Raw genomic sequence first — 20908 nt, forward strand, 5'->3', positions numbered from 1 at the left:
GAGTGAGTGTGTGTGTAAGTGTGAGTGTGTGTGTGAGTGTGTGTGAGTGTGAGTGTGTGAGTGTGAGTGTGTGAGTGAGTGTGTGTGTATGTGTGAGTGTGAGTGTGTGTGAGTGTGTGTGAGTGAGTGTGTGTGAGTGTGTGAGTGTGTATGTGAGTGTGTGTGTGAGTGTGTGTGTGAGTGTGTGTGAGTGAGTGTGAGTGTGTGAGTGTGAGTGTGTGTGTGTACATGTGTGTGTACGTGTGAGTGTGTGTGTGTACATGTGTGTGTACGTGTGTGAGTGTGAGAGTGTGTGTGTGTGTGTGTGTGTGTGTGTGTGTGTGTAGGGTGGGATCCCTGTCTGCTACAGCAAGTCAGAGCTAGGCGAAGCGGACGACTTTTAGGCACCTTTTCTAGCCCCTTCCTCATGGAAGGAAATGAGAAATGGCTTTAAAAAGACTCACCAGGCATCAGGGGGAGAGGGGTTTCCAAATCCCACTGTTCCTTCTGACCAGTGCGATGACCTATGGCTGGGCCACCTGTGTGCAGGATTACTGACACCTCCCAGCCCCGTGGTCCAGCCCGCCACTTCCTCGTTTGCCTGTGGCTCCAGGCCTCTGAGGCAGGTAAAACTGCTAACCTGGTCAGGGATGGCTTTGATGCGCACACAAATTGGACATAAGGGAGGCAGAGCAAAGTCGGGATGACCGGCGATGGCTCGGGACGCGGTGGGTGCCCCCTGGCATCTTCCCCAGCCGACCAAGCTCTTTGTACTCTGTGGTGCCGCCGCCCATTTCCCCGGGGGAAGTCTCCACATGCTCCTAAGTCACCTTAGGTTCAAGGCCTTTCGGTTCGACCTGGCTAAGCCCACCTGCTGCCGTGGCTCCCTGGGGTGGGCCCACGGCGCGGGCTACAGCTTGGGGCCACAGGCGAGCGCTGCGTGGGAAGCAGCCCCCAGAGGTGCTGCCTTCCCCGAGCCCCCTGCACTCCTTACATGAGGAACAGCGTCCCCTCCTCCAGAATCCCTGGGCTGAAGCATCAGTGGGACCGAGTCTCGGAGACTTCCCAACTGGAAACACGCCGCCTTGTTACGTTCAGGCTGTTCCTCCCATCTGGAATTTACCCCTCCTCACCTCGGCTCTCCGCTTTCCCCGTCTTCCCTCGAGTTTTAGCCGAGATCCCGCCTCCTCCTGACAGGAAGGGATGCTGAGGGAAGGGAGCAGAACCAGGAGACCATGGTACACGGCAACAAGACAACTATACGACAATCAGTTCTGATGGACCTGACTCTCTTCAACAATAAGGTGATTCCGGCTAATTCCAACAGACTTCGGGACAGAGAGAGCCATCTACTCCCAGAGAGAGAACTGAGGGTGGATCATAACATAGCACTCTCCTCTTTCTGTTGTTTGCTTGTATTTTATTAGCTTTTTTTTTCCTTTTTGATCTGATTTCTCTTGTGCAGCAAGTTAACTGTATGTTTACATAGACTGTATTTAACATATTTTAACATGTATAGCACATATTGGACTACCTGCCAGCTAGGGGAGAGGGTGGGGGGAGGGAGGGGAAAATTTGGAGCACGAGGCTATGTCGATGTTGACAAATTACCCATGCAGATGTTTTGTAAATAAAGTTTTAACTAAAAAAAAAAAAAAAATCCTACCTCCTACAAGTCTTTCTTCGCCCTCCTACTGTTGGGGCTTCCAATGTAGCCGTCTGTCTTGTCTGCATGTTCTGTCCCGTTACCTTGAGCAACTTGAGGGCAGGGCCCATGTTTCTGCCTTTTAGGTAGGCCCCGGCTTCGCCCAGAGCCAGGCACCATGGCACCCACACGGGTGGGCACTAAATCAATGCCGGCTAACCCAGTCCTATAAATTCCCCAAACTCAACCTAGCCACGCCAAGCCGACTCTGCTAACGTGAAGCGTCCCTGACCCACAACCTCAAGAGGGAGGAAGGGAAACGGCTCCAGCCCCGTAAGAGACCCGCATCCCAGGCTCACTGGCCCTCTCCTGCCTCTCTCCTCCCAGAAGGCCGTACCAATCTGAGCTACCAAGGAACCAGGACCTGGACGTGGGCCCTCGCTCTGCCGCCATCAGCGGCGTCTCCCTCCGGAGCGAAAGCTGCCGAGAACCCGCCCGTCCCCGGGCCCCAGTGCCGCGCGAGCCCTCGGCCAGGCCGGGACCAGGGATGAACAGGGCAGCCACGACGCGAACATTAGCATAAAAATACTTTATTAGCTGAAAACACCGAGGTTTTCGTAGGTAATGAGCAAATTTGGCACAATTAAAATAGAGACAATCTGTTAAAAACCATTCCTATTTAGATTCTCAGTCTTTGGTGTCTAAGCCAGAAGATATTTCAGAGACCCCGGCCAAAGCACCGGCACAGCTGTGGTCAATCCCCAACCGCTGGCCCTTCCCCAGATGTAGGGCAACCTCACCAGGCTGGGTCGTCTCCCCTGAAGAAAACCCTTGTTGCCACTGGCTGTTAGTGGGGGGCTCTGGGGTATATAGTAGAAGCAGCGTCAAGTACAACTGCCATTCCCCAAAACAGGGAACATCAGTTGACCCCAGAAGGGGAACAGATCCGGCATATGTTGAGAAGTTTCTCTTCCTCGGATTTAAAAATTACTTTTCTTTTTGAGTGCAGATTTACAAACCTTTAAGCATTATGTTCCTGAAACTGAAGACCTTCCTATGAAAATGACATTTATAACCTGAACATGGAAATAAAACAGATAATATCCTATCCGGCTCCCAAGGTGCACCTTACTAGGACTGAACTAATTAAATTTACATCTTGAGTTTTATTCCAAACTAAGATTTTATGGACTTGAAATTATTAAAAAATCAATTATCCGATATTGCTGTGCAAATTCATCGTGGGACGGCAGGCCGCCAAAGCCCTGCTGCCGACAGGGTGGCCCGTGAGGGACTCCGGCCGCCTCCTTCCTTCCTCTCCAATCGCCTCCATCTCCACCCAATTGCTCCTGAGGGGGCTTCCTGATCTGGGTTAGATCTCCCTCCATAGAAAAGCCTGGCAGGCCCTGGTTCTGTCTGTGGGAAGCCCACCTGCGGGTCCCCCTCCTTCTTTCCTGTAAGAAAAGGTAACCCCCCAGCACAGAGCCTTCCTGGACATTCACACATCGGTCCCAATTCCTACATCATCATATGTCGGATGCAAAATTAAAAATATCCGATTATCCTAGATTTCTTCCTCCAGATTAAATAAAATATTTCCTAAAGTCTTCCACGTTAGCGACGCCAGGACTGGCCGTGGAGTTTCCTATGGGTCGGAGCAGCTTTCCTTCACTGTGGTGGGACCCCTGCCCTCATCCCAAGGGAAGACGGGGCTCCTCTCCACGGTCTTCCCCATGGCGGAGCTGCGCCATCTTCTACGAGCTTAGACTCTTTTCCAGCTGAGCGACCGCCTGCTTCAGGTCCTCCACTGCAAGGTCCACCTCTTCCTTGGTGGTGGTCCGGCCCACGCTGAGCCGGACGGCATTGCGGGCCACGTCGGGGGCGATGCCGCAACTCAGCAGGATGGGCGACGGGCTGGAAAGGAGAGCCAGGGCCGTGAGCCGTTTGCTGAGGAAGGACCCGCCCGAGGGAGAAAGGGCGTTTCTACCCACTGGCCTCCGAGGCTGGACGCTCATGGGACTCCTCCAATCACTAACTGCAGAGCCTTCCCCTCAGGAGGTCCTACCCCTAGCGGTGGCCACAGGGCCGACCAAATGAGGGGACCGGGCAGTCACTCTCAGCTCTGGTCTGAGAAGGAGCCGGACATTGCTGCTGCCCCCGGCCTGAATGTGGCCCCCTCTACAGCCTCCCTTTGGAGCAGAAGAGTGAGGTGTCCCAGGATGCCCGTCCTCTTCCCTTGGGGGGGGGGGATCATTTCATATTGCGCTCATTCATCCGAAGCGGGGGGAAATCCCAGCTAAATCTGATGGCCCTCGTAGCCTCGGCCTGGCTGGGCCAGGGGAGAGCCCCCGAGTGCCTGGTGTGGCCTATCACACAATGCTCCCTCAGGGACCTGGGGGGGACCTGGGGGGCAGCAGCAGCCCCGAGGCAGAGGGACCTCCGAGGAAAGGCCCTCCCGGCTGGGCCTTCCGGGGCTCCCACGGGCCATGCCCAAGGATGTGGCTCACAGGCCCAAATCTGCCCAAGCGGTCAGTGCCAGGGGGCTTCCGGACCACCCTGGGAAGCGCGGGGCCCCAGCGCCCTTTTCCATGTCAGGAAAGGCCATCCCAGCGACTCTCCTCCCTCCCCCACGGTGCCGTGTCTCCCACCTTCTCCGAGTCAGAAAACTTCTCCTGAAAGAAGAATACTCACAGGTCGCTCTGGTGACAAGCGGCCCCCACGCTGGCCAGGAGCATCCTGCAGTGAGACAGCACCAGCCGGCCTGCGCAGACAGACACAGACACAGACACAGACACACAGACAGACACAGACACAGACAGACACAGACATAGACACGCAGACAGACACAGACACAGACACAGACACACAGACAGACACAGACACAGACAGACACAGACATAGACACACAGACAGACACAGACACAGACACAGACACACAGACAGACACAGACACAGACAGACACAGACATAGACACACAGACAGACACAGACACAGACAGACATACAGGCAGACACACAGACATGGCCAGTTTGGGATTGGAAGGCCGACTTCCCGGGACAAGAAAGGGACCCTCTCTGCTATGGAACGAGCTCTTCTTTACCCGAAAGCCCCTCACCCTTTTCCTTCTCGTGAGTGAGCAGCCCCTGCGGCCTTGGCGGCCCCCACCTTCCCAGCCCAGGATCTCCTGTGCCCCGGCCTGGGCCCTTCTGCCCCCATCCCTCCCCCTGGGAAAGGGCTTTTCTCAGAGGTGACCAAAATCACATCAGCCTTGACCTCCAGGAAGCCACAGGCTTTTCAGGAACAATCATTTGAGAGTCACGGGAGCGCAGTTTTTGATTCTAGCTCGAAACCTGCTTTTGGCTGGATTCGGTCAGAGCTGCTCTGCGGGGCTGAGGGGGAGCAGGAGGATCCCTGTGTCTGGGAGAGTTCATCTAAACGTGTCCGCAGCAGGGCAGGACAGGGTCAGCAGGACCCAGAAGTCTTTAAACTTGATTTTGGCCACTTTATTCCCCCGAGTCCTGCTCCGTCCCCTACCAGCTGCTAAGGAATGGAAAGGGGGTCCTGACGGAGCAATGAGGGGCCCCAGGGTCACCTTGCAGCTGCGGGCCGCTGATGGAGAAGTTACAGGTGTTGGCGAGACGCTCAGAGCCCGGGAACAGGCTGTTCAGGTGGAGCCTCTTTGCAAACACAGCCTGGAAAGACAAGGAGGTTCAGGAAAGCTTCCCCCAGGAAGCTCGCCTCCCCAGAGACATCCACGTGTCCGGGTGAAAGGGCCCATTTACGGAGAGCAGATCGAGGGCCCGAGTGGGCAGGAAGCTCCCTGGCTGCCCGCCTGCTCCGGGGCCTGGGATCCTGCCTTTTCCCTCCTCGCTGTCTGTCTCCCTCTTCGTTACTATAAAGGGTTCCTTCCTGACTTTTTCGGGCAGTATTTCAAGCTCTTCAGCCCAACACGGCCTCCTCCTCGGCCCTGCTCCCTGCCCCCGTCCCCCCCACCTCACCCCCCGGATCAGAGCCAATGCTTCTCACCCACAGGCCCCAGAATGGCTGCTGCGGGGGCCCAAGGCCAGGCCCTACCTGTAACCTGCCCTCCAGGTAATCCCGCATCTTCCTCATGTGGGCCTCGTAAACGTCGCAGTTCTTATTCACCAGCTCGGCCGCCTACAAACAGAAAACATGGTCCCCAGGGCTGCCCCTGCTCGGCGCAGCGCCCGATTCTGGGACGCACGTTATTTAAGGGAGACACGGCAGTGATCTCGTTTAAAATCCAGCCAGGAAGTCAGCTTTAAAGAGCAGAGGATAAAACACAAGATACTAAGGAAGAAATTACAATTTATAAAGGAGAGAAAGGAGAAAAAGGAGGAAGAACAGAGGGGGGAAAAAGTAACCCTCCCTGTGGCTAACTAGATCCCAATTACTTCTCAGAACTTGCTTCAGCATCAGCCAGATAAACCCGGGCACCGTCAGCCCCCAACACACCCAAACTCCAACACCAGGGGCTCTGACCCAAGTTCCCCTGCTCGGAGACCAGCCTCCAGCTCCCCACTGAGCCACGGGCCAAGGCTACACAGGCTTGCATTTTCTGTCCCAGAAACACTTGCTGCCCGCCCAGGGGCCTGTGTGCAAAGTTAATTTTTAATCAAGCAGCGATCAAGGCAGAGAATTGAATAATAAGGTAGAAAATGGATTTATTTATAAAAGGCAATTTCACATCTCAGGAGTTTTCAAAGCAAGCAATGAGCCCTTCCTAGCAAAGGGAGTGCTGTGCCAAGTCGCCTTGTATCCAACGGGTGCTTAATAAATGTCTGTACAATTTTGCCAGGTTACACGCTCCCTGTGGGAGCCCCCCTCCTACTCTCCCAGGGTCTGCAGCACCCACCCTTGGACCAACTAGAAGCTTCCCTTCTACAGACCCAGTGAATCTAGTCTGGAGGAGCCTGGAGAGCTCTGTGCTTCCCATCAGGACTCCCAGCTGACCTAAGCTAACATTTGGCCAAAGTTCCGATTGAAAACGATGCCCCCGGGCCATGGCCCTGGTCCCAAGACCGCGAATGCCCTGGGGCTTCCGGAGTCCCAGCCAGACTTCCGCGGCACCGTGGCCATTTCCATTCTAATGGTTAAGTCTACGGAAAAATGACATCGCTCACATGGCGACACCGTTTGATGTGGCCGCTCGCTAACGGCCTGGACGCATCCCGGGGGGTCTTTCCGTATCTCTAGGCCATTTCTTTGGGGCAGCTGATGGGCTCTTGGGACAGAATTATACAGATGTGGACATTTTGGACAAATCATCCAATGTGACCAATCAGGGTTAAAAATCGGCAGCAATTCAAGTCCACTCAGCAACTACAGACGGGCTCTCCTGGGCTCCAGTAACATCCCCTGGGCCCTCAGACCCTCCTAATCCCGCCTTGTGGGAAGGCTGGTACCGAAGGGGGTTTCTAGGCCCTTGCACCCTGGGGGGAGACTTCCTTCTCACCTTTCCGAGCCCAGCAATCATGGGGGTGTTCTCAGTCCTGAAAGAAAGGAGGTTTTGGAGATCAGATCCCCCGTGAGAAAACAAAATGTCGCCCCCCGACCCCACGGCCTCTGGTTGTAGGAGCGAGGTACCTTTGGGCGAAGTGGACATTAAAATAAATTCATTTTATTCACAAGAAAAAGCTTCATGTAATCACCCCACACAAGGCTCGCTCTAGCAAACAAGCTGCTCGGGTAGTCCCAGGCCTTCTGTGGCTGCGCCGTGAGCCCCCCACCCTCCTCCCTCCCGGGGGGCTCTGCCGCCAGACTGGGGGCCACTTGCCGGTCACACCAGAGCACTGACTCAGGAAGACGCCTGCACCTAGAGTGAATGGGAGTTGTTTTCCTGGCTTATGGGTCTCTGGGCAGCAAGAAACAGGTGAGGAGATGGTGGGGGAAGGGGGGAGGGGGATGGATGTAGGATAAAAAAAAGGTGGGAGGGGCAGGGAATCTTTCAGGCCTGGAAACAAAACCGATTTAGTCTTTTTGTGGAACTCGGGGGAGGAGGGGCAGGGAGAGGGTACAGGGGAACAAGCTGGGCCCAGACCCCAGAGGGAGAAAGAAATGGGCCCTGGGTCAAATCTGGGAAACCAAAAGTTCTTTAATTTTAATAAAATTTTAAAAATTAGCAGCCATTTATGTTCCCATCCTCCCACCTTCCCCAACTCTCATTGAGAAAAAGAAAAATAAAACCCTTTTAAAACAAGTCTGTGTTGTCAAGAAAAACCTGTTCCCTCCTTGGCCGGGTCCCCTCTGAGCAGGAGGAGGGCAGCGGGCTCTGCCCCACCCCGGGCTCCTCAGTCTCCTCCAGTCCCCTGTTGGGGCGTGTTCCTGACCCGCGCTTCCCGAGAGCCCCGACGGGCCCTTCCCCTGCCCCTCGGCCACCGAGACCTCTGGGGTTACCCGCCTGGAAATCTTGGGGCAACAATCAAAGTCCCCGGCCAGCCGAAGGGCCAAGAAGGGCACCCAGTGGGTGTGGGCCCGATGTGGGGGAGCCCGGCCACAGCAGAAGGCTCCAGGCCGACCCTCAGGTGCCCATGGCAAGGCCGCAGAAAGCAGGGCAGCCCCGGGGAGATCCCGCACCAGCATCCCGCAGGCCTGCCTGGACCACCGGCGGGTGGGGGAGCCCAACCCAAGGCAGGCCTGGGGAAGGGAGGGGGCCGGAGCCCGAGTCTTCCTCCCCGGGTGCCGGGAGACTTAACCCGAGGGACGGAGACACTCGACCCACCTCTCGGCCGGAACTTGGGGGTCCCCTAACGCTAGGACTTGTGGGTCTCTCTCTGGGCCTGGGGGCTGGATTAACAATGAAAATCTGCACAGGTAAACTCCTCTGAGTTCCAAGGGGGTTCCCCTGAGGGAGCAAAGGTGGTGGGGGGGTTTGAGGCAGGACCTGCAGGACAGGAGACAGACCGGAGGCAGGGCAGAGGGCAGGGTCCGAGTCTGTGGGGGGCGGGAGTGGGGTGGGGGAGGGCCTGGCCATGAAGGATCTCCTATTGGGTCCTGGAGGGCAGCGTTGGGGACCCCCGGGGTCCAGCACCTGAAGGGAGGATGCTCGGGAGCAGGGAGAGGCCGGAGGCGGCAGCAACAAGCACAAGGCAGCACGTGGAGCCCGTCTGGGGCTGCCCCCTCAGCTCTGGTCACAAGCACCTCCAAGTGGGTGCCAAGGGTCCACCGGCCCCTCAGCTCCCCGGCCTTTCCCAGGCCTGTCGCAGGCCTCTTAGGAGCCCAGGAGGCGGCTCTCGGCCCCCCTCCCCTCCAGGCCCGCAGAGCCCATGTCATTCTTCTCCGAACCCAAGCAAAAAGCAAGTGTGGCCTCTTCCTTTCCCCCAGGAGCTGCTCCGTACCGAGGCTGCTGGGCTCTGGGCCAGGAGGGAGCTAACCTACAAGGGCAGTCAGTGGGGACTCGGTGAGAGAGCCAGGGCGCCGAGGGCTCGGGGCCTCCACGGGCTCCCGCTCCCTCCCCCCGGGCTCTCCTCGGGGCACTGGCATTTACTCCACAAACACTCACAGTGCCAACAATTACTCGCCACGAGCACTCCTCAGCTGGTACGGGGGCTCCTCGACCACCCAACGACCCGCAGAAGGAAGCTAAACTGTGCCCACCTCGGACCCAACGGTGCCCGCCTCGGACCAGCAGGGCCCACGCTGGCTCTGTATCCCCCGGAAACCACACATCCAAAGAAGATGCCAGTAAAAGCCCCAGGGGGAAGCCGCCTTCCGAGGCCCCGGGCGGTCCGTCTGGGGCGGGAGAGCCTGACCGAGGAGGAAAGGACCTCGGGGAGCCCGAGGGGGAGCAGGGGAGGGAGTGACTCCAATTCTAACTAAGAGCATCGGGGACCAAAAACGACAGGAAGAGCCCCGGGAGCGCGGGACCCGGGCCAGAGCAGGCAGGGCTTGGCCATTTGCGTCTCAGAATACAAACTGTGCCAAAGGGAGAGGGGTCGTCCTCCTCGGTGCGGGCTCATAGTGGGCCGCGCTCGTAAGAGTGAGGAAGGCAGCCCGGATTCACTCCGGCAGTGCCTGGCCCTCACAGCAATCACCTCGGGCCTCGGGCCCCCCTTTCCCCGGGGAAGCAGAAACGGCAAACGGAGACGGTTAGAGGGCCCTCCCCCCGAGGCTGCCCCGCTTCCCGCCTCACCCTGGTCGGAAGTTCCCCTCCTGGCCGCCTCCAAACAGCATGGGGTGCAGCGGGGTGACAACGCCCAGGCCGCGCACGTACAGTGCTCCGATCCGGGGCCCGTAGAACTGGGAGGAAAAGGCAGAACCAAGTCAGAGGCGTCCGCGCTTCCATGTCCCCCGGACGCCTCAGGCCCAAGATCGGGGCCCAGCCCCCCAAGGTGCCCGCGCTTCCATGTCCCCTAGGACACCTCAGGCCCAAGATCGGGGCCCAGCCCCCGAGGTGCCCGCGCTCCCACGTCCCCCGGACGCCTCGGGCCCGAGATTGGGGGCCAGCCCCCGCGGCCTCATGAGCTCGGGCCGAGAGCTTGGCGCAGGGCGGCCACGCTGGCTCCGTCTCACCCCTATGTCCTCTCTCCCCAAAGAGGAGCCATCACTCATTCCCCAACAGCTTTTTCAAAAGGTAGAAGCTTCAATGGTGGGAAAGTCTCTTGGGGGAGATTTGATTCAAATCTTGGGGGGGTTTGAATCTCCCTCATGTGGAAACCCTGGTCGCTGAGGTGGGAATGATGGGATGGGGGAACGCTGAGAGAAGAGAGGAGAGCCGGGGTGGTCCGACCCCTCCCCCTGCATCACAGCAGGGCCCGTGCCAAGGCCTCAGATGCCCCTGGAGACGGGGAATCCCGCTGCCCGGATCCCACCGCGAGGGCAGCCCCCAGAAGACAAGAGAACTGCAAGGACCTCTGTCCCGAAGATACAAAGGGAACCCATTCACAGGCACGAAAGGGGCACCGACTGTGCTGCTCTCTCTGCCACAGACAACGATCTTTGGGCTGGAGAGGGGAGAGCCCCCATGGCCAGCGAGCTGGTGGTGCTTCCCTGGACGACTCCAAGTCGCCGCACCCGGCTGACCTGCGGCCTGGGCGCTCGGAGCGGGCAGACGCGTCTGGGAGGCCCCACGTGTGGTCTGCGGAAGCTCGGGGAGAACGGAGCGGGCCGAAGGGTTGGGGAAGGGCAGGGGGGCCCCCAGATGGAAGGGACGGTTGGCAGGGCCCGGGCAGGGGACGGGACTCCTTTTCTACAGTTAGGAGACCCGGCGCTCAGGGAGGTGTCACATGCACAGAGTTCAGCCATGTTTAACCAAAGCACCTGACAAGGTCGTGATGCGCGGAGGGGATGGAGCGGGGCAGCCCTGACAGCATTTGGGGCAGCCACAGCTTGAAGATCTCAGGCGGGGGAAGGGGGAAACCCAGGGGTCTGCAGTCGGTGCCGGGGGTGTCCGGACGCAAGCACAGCGGACAGTGTAAGGGCTCCGGGGCTGGTCTCAGAGCCGGGAAGGTGTCCGTGAGAGACCCACCCGGCCCGGGTTCTCCCTCCGTGAAATAGGCCCATTAGCCCTGCAGCCCCCACCTCACGGGGAGGCGGGGAGTTTCAAGAAGGAAGGACTCTCAGTGTCCTGCCCATCGCTTCCTTAGTCTGCCTTTCACCCTGATCCAAAGGAGAGCTTCTGGGTGGCTCCCCTACAAGAGCCCCCCCCCAAGTGATGGGGAGCGTTTTACATTCGTGTCCTTGCACCATTACCACAAGCCCTTCCACGTCTCCCACTGAGCAGGGAGGCAACAATGAGAGCCCCCGCCCTCCAGTGTCATAACTCTGGGGACCGCCCCGGGCTGCCAGGGGGCTCCGATGGGCACAAGATGCCTCACTAACTTGCGGGGCTCCAGCAAGGGCGCTTGCTCTATATTATCCCACCTCAGGGCCTGACTCTTTTGGGTCTCCCCTAAGTACAAGGATGGGCCCGTATCCCGGTGCCACCGGGGAGGGACAAGCCCAGATTCTCTCCTTTCTGGGGGGATCCTCGGGTTCTCCTACCGAGAATCAGCTCCGGCTCTGATCGGCCATAGAACAGCCACTCGTGATCAGAGAGGAAGAAGCGAACTGAACCGTCAGCGTGGATCCCCTTCCCACTTTCCACGTAAAAGGTGATAAAGAACGGGGTGTTCTCCAGCGCGATGACTTTGCGGTCGGGGGCGGAGAACCGTTCTGTCTCTCCAGAATGTATTAAGAAGTGAGCATGTGAGGACGTGGCAAAGGGAGCGGAGCCTTCCTTACCTTGTGGCCCACAATGGTTAGATAATCCACCCCCAAGTCCTGCACGTCCACGCGCCTCTTCCCCAAAGCCTGGGCCGCGTCCGTGTGCACGAGAACGGCCGGCAGCCCCGAGGCCGCCCGAGTCTGGTTCAGGGCTTTGATCCGGCGGCTGATTTCAGGGATGGGCTAGAACGGGAAACAAAGGAGGCTTGGACCTCACCTGGCTCTGGTCCCGTAAGGATGCGTGAAAGCAGCCAGAAGCGGGCACTGGAACCAGTGGGCACCCATCACTGGGCAAAAACCAGGAGACAGACCGGCAGAAATTAGGTGCAGGCCGCCATCTCCCACCACATACGGACACACGTGCCAAATGATCACATCATAAACAAATTAGGGCCCCACGTGTAATTTTAAAAATAAAATGTACTAAAGCCAAAAGAAAATAAAAAACAAACTAGAGAAGAAAGAAGAAATTAATGTTTGGACTATTTTGGGAGTAGAGTTCACGACCAGACAAGTGATAGAGAGTATCACGGAATAAAGATTACAATAGGAGAAAATGGAAAATCTGAAATGTATAAAACTTAAAAGGTCTCGTTTAAACAAAACCAAGGCAGCTAGAATTAGGAGGAAACCGTTACCTGAGGATAAAGTCTTTTCAGTCAATTTCTCCAATAAAGGTAGTTCTAAGATTAGGGCAGCAAGGTGGCCCAGTGGATAGAGCCCTGGGCCCGAAGTCAGGAAGAACTGAGTTCAAATGTGACCTCAAACTCTGGACAGGTCACTTGACTTATTTGTCTCAGTTTCCTCCTCTGTAAAATGGGGATCAGGAGCGTTGTGAAGAACAAGTGAGATTCTAACTGTAAAGCACTTGGCGCAGTGCCTGGCACACAGTAAATACTTAATAAACATTAGTTATCATCATTATAGAAGAACCCAAATTTACAAGAGCCAATAAGAGCCCTTACCCAATAGAGAAATGGCCAAAGACCTATCACGAAAATTAGAGAAATCTTTACTAAAGCAACTAAGAGGCTCCACTTCACACCTTTGGATCGATAAAGTACTAAAAAAAGGAAAATGGCCAAAGTAGCAGAGTCCGGCGCATGAATGCGCTCTCAGGGAAGCTGGGAAAGGCTCCATTCAGTCAGTCAGTCGGGACCTACTGTGCGCCATAAAGCTATTTGGAACTATACCCACAGTGTGACGAAACCGAGCGCACCCTTGCAGCTGGAGATACCAGTCCTAGCTTTATTCCCCAAAAGATCGAAGAGGAGGAGGGCCGATAGACACAAAAATGCCCACGGACATGGTGGCGCTGGCAAAGGCCTGGAAATGGAGGGCTGCCCACCCCCTGGGGAATGGCTATGAGGGAAAACAAGCTCACTCCAAAGCTGAGGAGGGCATGGGTGTCCCAGGGAGGGTACAGCTGTCCCAAGGGCTGAGGAGGGTCTGAGTGTCCCAAAGGCTGAGCTCATTGCAAAGGCACAGAGCCTGGAAGGGAGCGGCACCGGGGCACCCCCTGCAGAGCAGTCCTGCCCTCACGAACCCTTCCTGCTTACCATGATAACTCCGGTCTCGTTGTTGGCCAGCATGATGGTCACCAGGCGGGTGGTGGGTCGGACGGCCGCAAGGACATCGTCGGCTTCTGCCCGGCCGCTCAGCTTAGACACGGGGACAAAGGAGACTTCTGCGGCGAGGGACATGAGGGCTCAGGTTAGCGGCCTGACCTTGTCTCGGGCCCGCATGTGCTACTTCCCTGCCCTCGCCCATGGCCCACCACATGCAGTGTGAGCTCGTCCGTGTCCAGCCGGGCCTAGCCATGGCCACGGGGCCGGCCTCTCCAGCCTGCTCCTGCCTGCCTGGCCTGCCACACCCAGGGGCTCCAATGCTGCCTCTTCTTTCCTGGATTTCCCACACTTTGAAAACTGACTTCCCCTCTTAGTACCGAGGGGGGCCCTGAGATCTCCTGACATGTAGTTTCTGAAGTGGCTGACCCTACTCTTTGCTATTGTGGGATCTTTGCTTCCTCAGTTTCCTCACTTGTAATGAGGGGGTTGGACCCAGTGGTCTTCGACATCCCTTGCAGCTCAAAAAAAAAAAAAAAAAAGGCCATGTAAGCACTTACTATGTGCCAGGGCATAGTCTCCCATGAGAGCGGAGGCTTCTTGTGTAAACTCCAAACTGCCCCCGTACCCATCACGGTTCTCTGAACACATTTGTTAAGTGTTCAGTGGCTTAACAAATGAATGAACGAATGAATGAAGCATCTCACAAGGACATCAAGTTTCATTCCGTGAAGGCCAATGGAAGGTGCCAAATGTTGCCCAGGATTCGCGCCCAGGAAGGGGCACACAAGGGATGTTTGATCAGCGTTGGATCAATTCGAGATCGGGATTTAACAAAAACTGCTAAGAAAACTGGACAGTGGAATGGCCCAAAGGGGTTAACTCCCAGCTTGGACTTCACACTTGAGGATGAAATAAAAAATCTCACTGTTTGTTAATTGTGAAGGATCAAATGCACGTGGGATTCCATCCACCACAGTTGTGAGGAGCTGAGAAAGCTTTATCTAGTCAACGAGTGGAATTATGGGAAACAAAAGTAAATGCAATTATATTGAAATAATTTTCACAGACCAGAAAGCAAGGCACCCATAACATAAAGGAAAGCAAAGGCTGGGGAAAGACTCCCTGGAACTATTTCTGGTTGGTCTGGGCCAGACTCCCATCATTACTTGGGCCGGCTCTCCTCCATCCGAACAAGCGATCCATCAGAAAGCCTTCATTAAGTGTCTGCTAGGGGTCGAGCACAGGGCTAGGTCCTGGGGGCTCCACGGCCCCTCCACAAGCTGGCGTTCCAAAGGGATGCCATGGACACAAGCAGATCGGAACCAAGTCAATGCAAAGCAAATCTGGGGGAAGGGGAGGAATACAGGGTGTGCTGCAGCGGGAAATGAGGGGTCATAGGGAATGGGGAAGGAGGAGCCTGTTCAAAGCCATGGAGAGAGCCAGAGAGTGAGGGGCCAGGAGGGTGTGTGAAGAGTGCTGTGGAACACCAAGGGGGTGTGACCCTGGGGGAGCCACTGAAGCTTCTGGAAGGGGAGCGGGTGGAGGTCACGCCTGGGTCTGGGGCGGTCCCTTTGGTGGCAGGCCTGAGCCGAGCGGGGGTCTCGGCTTGCACTCACCGGCCACGCCCTCTTTCACCAGCTGCTCCAGGGGCAGGCGGATCGAGTCGTGCTCCACGGTACACGTGATGAAGTGGGGCTTGGCCCTGCTGACCAGGCCAGCTTGCTGCTCGGCCAGCCAGGCCCCTTTGGACCGCTGGCTTTCTTGGAACAGCTTCATGGTGGAGTGGATCACCAAGTTGTTTGCCTGTTGAAAGCAGGGCAAGAGGACAAATCACCGAGGTTAGTTTGCTGCTTAAAATCCCTTGGGACCTGGGGCTTAGACTTCGAAGGGGCCGTGGAGGTCACCCGGCGCCATTTGACAAGGGAGGAAACTGAGGCACGAAGCCCACCTTCCTCCTCAGACTCGGATCTCCTGCTGAGCGGCCTCTGTTAGCTGAGCGCTCTCCCACCCCTCCTTTCCTGGGTCTCAAACAGCCTCTTCTGCCTCAAACCTCTCGCTGTCCCATAAAGCCCAGACCTCCCACGTGAGGCGGGGTTTTGCGATTTAAGCCCTGACACGAGTGGAAGCTCCGTGAGGTCGGGAACTTTCTCACAGACAGCTGCCGCAGCACAGACAGGGGGTATACACTAGGTGCTTAATAAATGGCTGCTAAATCAAGTGCCCGATCTAACAGCACTTCTCTCTCAGGAGAAGGAGGCTACGTTTAAAGCCCTTACCTCTGTTCCCCCTGAAGTGAAGATTATATCCTGAGATTTTCCACCAACCATCTTTGCCAAGTTTTCTCGGGCTACATTGATCATATCCTTGGCTTTTCTGCCTTCAAAAAAAAAAACAAAAACGACCACAATTGCCGTAAGAAGCCAGATCAGCTGTGCTTAAAGGCCTCCTAGGAGGCAGAACCAGTGGCTTGGGCCCAGGTGGCCAGAGGCTGCCGGCCCTCAGGGTCAGTGGGCAGCCCACCCTGGCCTGGGCACCTCCACACCACGAGGCGGCGTCCGAAGGCCCGGGGCTGGATCTCTCTCAGTGGTGTGGGTGAAAAGCCAGGGGAGGGCAAGCGGTTCTGGGCCCATGTCTGGCCAGGGGCCACCAGGCTCTTCTGGTCAGTGTGTGCAGAATTAGAGACAAGGCATTCCATGTAGCCAAGAGCGACTGGAGGCCAGAGCCCCGCAGTCCCCTCGGTCGGGCTCCCCTGCCCGGGGAAGAGCTGATGCTCTACCAGTCGCCCCCACGTATGTGTGTACACACACACACACACACACACACTCACACACACACTCACATATACACACTCACTCAGTCACACACACACTCACACACATACTCACACACATACACACACTCACACATACTCACACTCACACACACACTCACACACACACTCACACACTCTCACACACACTCACACACTCACACACACACTCACACACACATTCACTCAGTCACACACACACTCACAACACACTTACGCATACACACACTCACATACACTCACACACACTCACTCAGTCACACACACACTCACACACATTCACTCAGTCACACACACACACACACACACACACTCACATACACACACACTCACACATTCACTCACTCACACATACACTCACACACACACACTCACACATACACTCACACACACACTCACACACACTCACACACATACACTCACACATACACTCACACACACATTCACATACACACACACACTCACTCACACATACACACACACACACACTCACACACACACTCACACACACTCACACATACTCACACTCTCACACACACACACACTCACACACACACACTCTCACACACACACTCTCACACACACACACTTACACATACTCATTCACACACTTACACACACACTCTCACTCACACACACTCACACTTACACACACACACACACACTCTCACTCACACACACACTCACACACACTCTCACACACTTACACACACACTCACACTCACATACACACACACACACACTCACACACACACACACACACACACGGGCTCTTGTTCCCGGGGCCATCCCACTCTAAGTGTCTCCAGAACCCCCAACGCCCCGTGCCGAGCCTGGCCCAGGAGCAGAGCTGGCCTTGGGGCCTTCCCAGGTGCTGCCGGTGTAGACCTTGAAGGCCTTTTCCAAAGGGAACCGCAGCCAGCACCCCCGCTGCAGCTCGGTGAGGACATTCCACGAGCAAACAGGGCGAAGTCCCTGACCCCCAGTGGCCATCACAGGAAGGGGAAGGCGGTTGTGCGGCAGGGAGTCCATCTTCATGCTGCTGCAGGCGGGCCGGGGTGGACCGTCAGGAGCCCCTGGATTAGCCTCTCGGCCTCGGCCTGCCTCCCCGCCCAGCAGCAGGGTCAGAGGACGTGCCCTGTGTACAACACTTTGACCTTCAGGGGCCACAAACGCTTGCTCTTGATTCTGCTTTGAAGAGCGAGCCCCGTGAAGCTGAGGGGTTGTTGGGCTCCAGGACCGGCTCCACCAGTCTCCCTGGGCACGCCCACTGACCATTCGAGCCTCGGTTTCCCAGTTGGTAAGACAGACGCCCACACTTGCCAGGGCTTTCCCCATCGGGAACCAAAGAAACGGGAGAAATGGGTGGCAGGTAGTCCTGCCTTTGAGCTCCCCAAGGGAAGCCCCTTTCCCCGATTGCCCTGATCAGAAATCTGGCCAAACGCACGTCAGTGCAGGGTGAGCTCCGGCCGGTTAGAGGGCAGGGGCAAGGTCCAGGACGCCGCTGGGAAAGCTGCCAGATGGACTAAGGACATTAATGAGTGACTAGCAGCAGGCCCTGGACTGCCCCGACGACCAGGAGCCAGGGAGACTGGGTGTCCCTGAAAATTCTGGGTGTGAAACACTCTCTTCCTTTAAAACCCAGGCTGGCCCGAGAAGGAATCGAGGATTAAGGGAGCAGGCCGGGTCTGCGTCACAGTTTCCAAGGTCTTCCCTCTCCTCTAGGAGGACCAGATTCATTCTAAGACTGAAATTCAACACATGAGCCCAGAGGGGCCGAGAGGGGCCGAGAGGGGCTGGCTAACCTAGTGATGAACGCAGACACCGAGAGGCTTACCCAGAGTTCCATGGCTCTGCTGGGACGGGCAGTGTCACGGGCTGCCTCATACCTGCCTCCGGCCCTCCTGGTCAGTGACTCGGGCACAAAAGGCCCGCCTGAAGCCACTGGGCCAGGGGCCCTGCGCTCCCTTCTCAGGGGGCTCTGCGATTGTGGGATCCTACGCTTTCCCTGGGACAGAGATCAAAAAGGGGAGGGGACAGCGGTTCTCTGAGGATGTCCAGGGGTGAGAGCAGCATCAGTGGAGGAAGGACCCAGTGGGGACAGCCCAGGACTGTATGGGACAGGGAGTGTGCAAAGGACCAGAGGCTCCAAGCAGCCTGGGACAAGGCCGGGGCGGCTTCTGCCGGATGGAGGGGGGCTGCCCTCAGGCCGCTGTAGCCACGCCTGCTGCCTAGGAGACCACTTGCTGCACTCATCAGCCACAAAGAGGCTGAGGACCTGGGAGGAAGGCCTCTCCAAAGGCGCCCCCCCTCCCGAGTTCTGTCCCTCACCTGCCAGGTAGGGGCTGCTGGGATTCCCCCAGGCTTCCTGCATGGCCTCCGTCACCACCTGGATGACCTCCGGCTCCAGAGGCGTCGTAGCATTATAATCCATGTAAACCTTCCTGGAAAACAAGACGGGGTTCACAAGGAGAAACCCATGTGCCGTCATCAAGGCAACTTCAGGGCAAAGAGAAGCGCATTTAATGGGGCCAAGGCGAGCCCCGGCCAAGGCTCACAGGTGACTCTCCCAAGATGCCTTCATGGTAGAAGGCATGGGGCAGTCCCCATGACTGAAAGGGAAAGGAACTTAATGAGGGGGACGGGGCCCACTCTCCTCCAGGGCCTCTGGGACAAGCCTGGACACCTCGGCCTGGTCAAGTTAAGGTTTTTCACAGGTCTCAGTTTGATAGAACTCAGAGATTGAGGCTAGATAAGAAATGGGGCAAAGAAGGGCCTTCTTTACCTAGTCCTAAAAAAAATCCATCTGGGAGGGGAAGACCCTCAGGGTTCTGGCCCAAACAGGAAGCTGCAGTTTAACACTGAGCTAGCAGACTCCAAAGGGGGGAGGGGGCAGGTAAAGAGAGAGGAGGGTGGGGGAGGGAGGAAGGAGAGAGGGCTTAGAGGGAGGGAGAGAGGAAAGGAGGGAGAGGGGAAGGGGAAGAGTGGGAAGGAAGGAGGAAGGGAGAGGGGAAGGAAATGGGGTAGGGAGAGAGAGAGAGAGGAGGGAAAAAGGAGGAAAAGAGGGAAGCGGGAGGAAAGAGCTCCGTTGGACTTGGCCAATTGGGTCCCGGCCGGTTGCCTGACTGGGGTTGGTGCTTTCCTCCCTAAGGCAATGTCATCTCCATTCCGCTTGCACCCTAGCAGGGAACTCCCTGGGAGGAGTTTGTTTGCACCAGTTTCTTCCGGCTTTCCGGGAGGGTGTCAAACACTCCCAGCCCGCCTGGGTCCCCCAGGCCATGTACTGACCATGGTCCTGGCGCAGCTCTCCGGGCTTAGGAAGTAGCAGAGGTGAAGATTTTAAAAGGTCTCCCAGAACGCCGGGGCCGGGGGGCTTTGAACTCTCTCCTGATCCTCCAGCCCCGCCTCAAATCCACAGAGCAGCCGCCGGCCCGGGGCCAGGCCGGGCCCAGGCTCGGTACCCAGCGGATCGGTGAATGGCGGCGGGGGCTCCGGACCGTGTCCTAGACAACGCCCTCCCAACATCCCGGGGAGGGAAGCTCCCTTCTTTGCCGAGGTGAGGGGCCGAGAAGGCAGGGAGGGGCGACCCCCACCCAGCCCTCCGGACGCCCCTCCATCCGTAGGAGGGCCCTGCTAGGCCCAGTTCTGGGCAGGATTGGAACTCGACGCCAGCGCCCCTTTACTACCCTCTCTCCTAAGCAGCGCGCCAGGAGGGCGCGGGGCTCTCACGGGGCCGTGTAGCCCTCCCGCACCAGGAACTTTGCACACCTCCTGCTCCGGGGATGGAGCCGGGCACACGCGGCTCCGCGGCTGGGGCCCGGAGGGGGTCGGGCAGACCGTGCAGACAGGGCCGGCCACGTGGTCCGCCCGCCCGGCCGGCCCGGGGACAAGCTGGTCCTGAGGGGCCGCGGGGAGCAGCCCGAGCCCCCGCCCCCCCGGGCTCCGCTGGAACCTCCGGGCGGGGCTACCCCGGGAAGCGCAGAGCCGGCAATCGGAAGGATCAGGGATGCTGGCACAGCCCCTGCTCACAGGGAGGGGGCGGGAGGCAGAGGCGCCGGACAGGCGGACGCGGCCCGGACCCCCCACCTGTCCCGGCATCTTTCGGCATTCTCGGATCTGTGGCCGCGGGAGGGCCTCCGGCCGCCCGGACCCTGTGAGGAGGCGCCTCCTGCTCCCCCCTCCCCGCGCTGAGCACAGTCCCTCCCCCTGTCCCGGTCCGGCCTGGCAAAGCTCTCCCCGGCACCCCCAGCTAAGCCCCCCCCTCCCCAATCCCCCACCGCGGACAGCCCTCTGTCCTCAGTCCCCTCAGTCCCCCCCGGGTCCTAACGACCTCTTCCCTTCTGGCCTCGTCCCGAGGCTTTCCCTGCCTCAGAGAACAGGGTTCCCGGCCGGGGGGCGCTCAGGGGGCTGCGGGCCCGGACCCCGCCTCTGTCCGCGGCCGCGGTCCAACCCCGCCTGTGGGCCTCGGTTTCCCCGCCTGCCCCAGTCACCTTTCTCGGGGATAGGTCTCTCCGCCGCCGTTCTCCCCGGTGACTGGCAGGGTTCCCGAACCCGTCCGCCCCGCGGGGAGCGCCGCCGCCCCCTCCATGCTGGAGCCCACTGGTGCCGAGGCGGGCCGGCGCGCGCGCCTCCGGGGGAGCCCCTCCACGCGCACACAGCCGATCTAGGCGAGCCTGGGCTGA

At 57.9% G+C, this 20908-nt stretch overlaps 1 protein-coding gene across 1 annotated transcript; it reads right to left on the reverse strand.

Moving 5' to 3' along the window:
* Window positions 1-2198: 2198 nt before the first annotated feature.
* On the reverse strand, window positions 2199-20908 carry SCLY (selenocysteine lyase). Its single transcript, XM_051991750.1, has 12 exons — window positions 20717-20908; window positions 18558-18670; window positions 15694-15794; window positions 15034-15220; window positions 13409-13536; window positions 11868-12032; window positions 9778-9884; window positions 7102-7138; window positions 5700-5783; window positions 5218-5317; window positions 4316-4385; window positions 2199-3538 (listed from the first exon to the last, which is right to left on the reverse strand). Exons 1-12 carry the CDS (start codon window positions 20812-20814, stop codon window positions 3379-3381), a joined length of 1350 nt encoding a protein of 449 aa, XP_051847710.1. The 5' UTR covers window positions 20815-20908; the 3' UTR covers window positions 2199-3378.

This window comes from Antechinus flavipes, chromosome 3 (assembly GCF_016432865.1).
Source record: "Antechinus flavipes isolate AdamAnt ecotype Samford, QLD, Australia chromosome 3, AdamAnt_v2, whole genome shotgun sequence".
Classification (NCBI taxonomy): domain Eukaryota; kingdom Metazoa; phylum Chordata; class Mammalia; order Dasyuromorphia; family Dasyuridae; genus Antechinus; species Antechinus flavipes.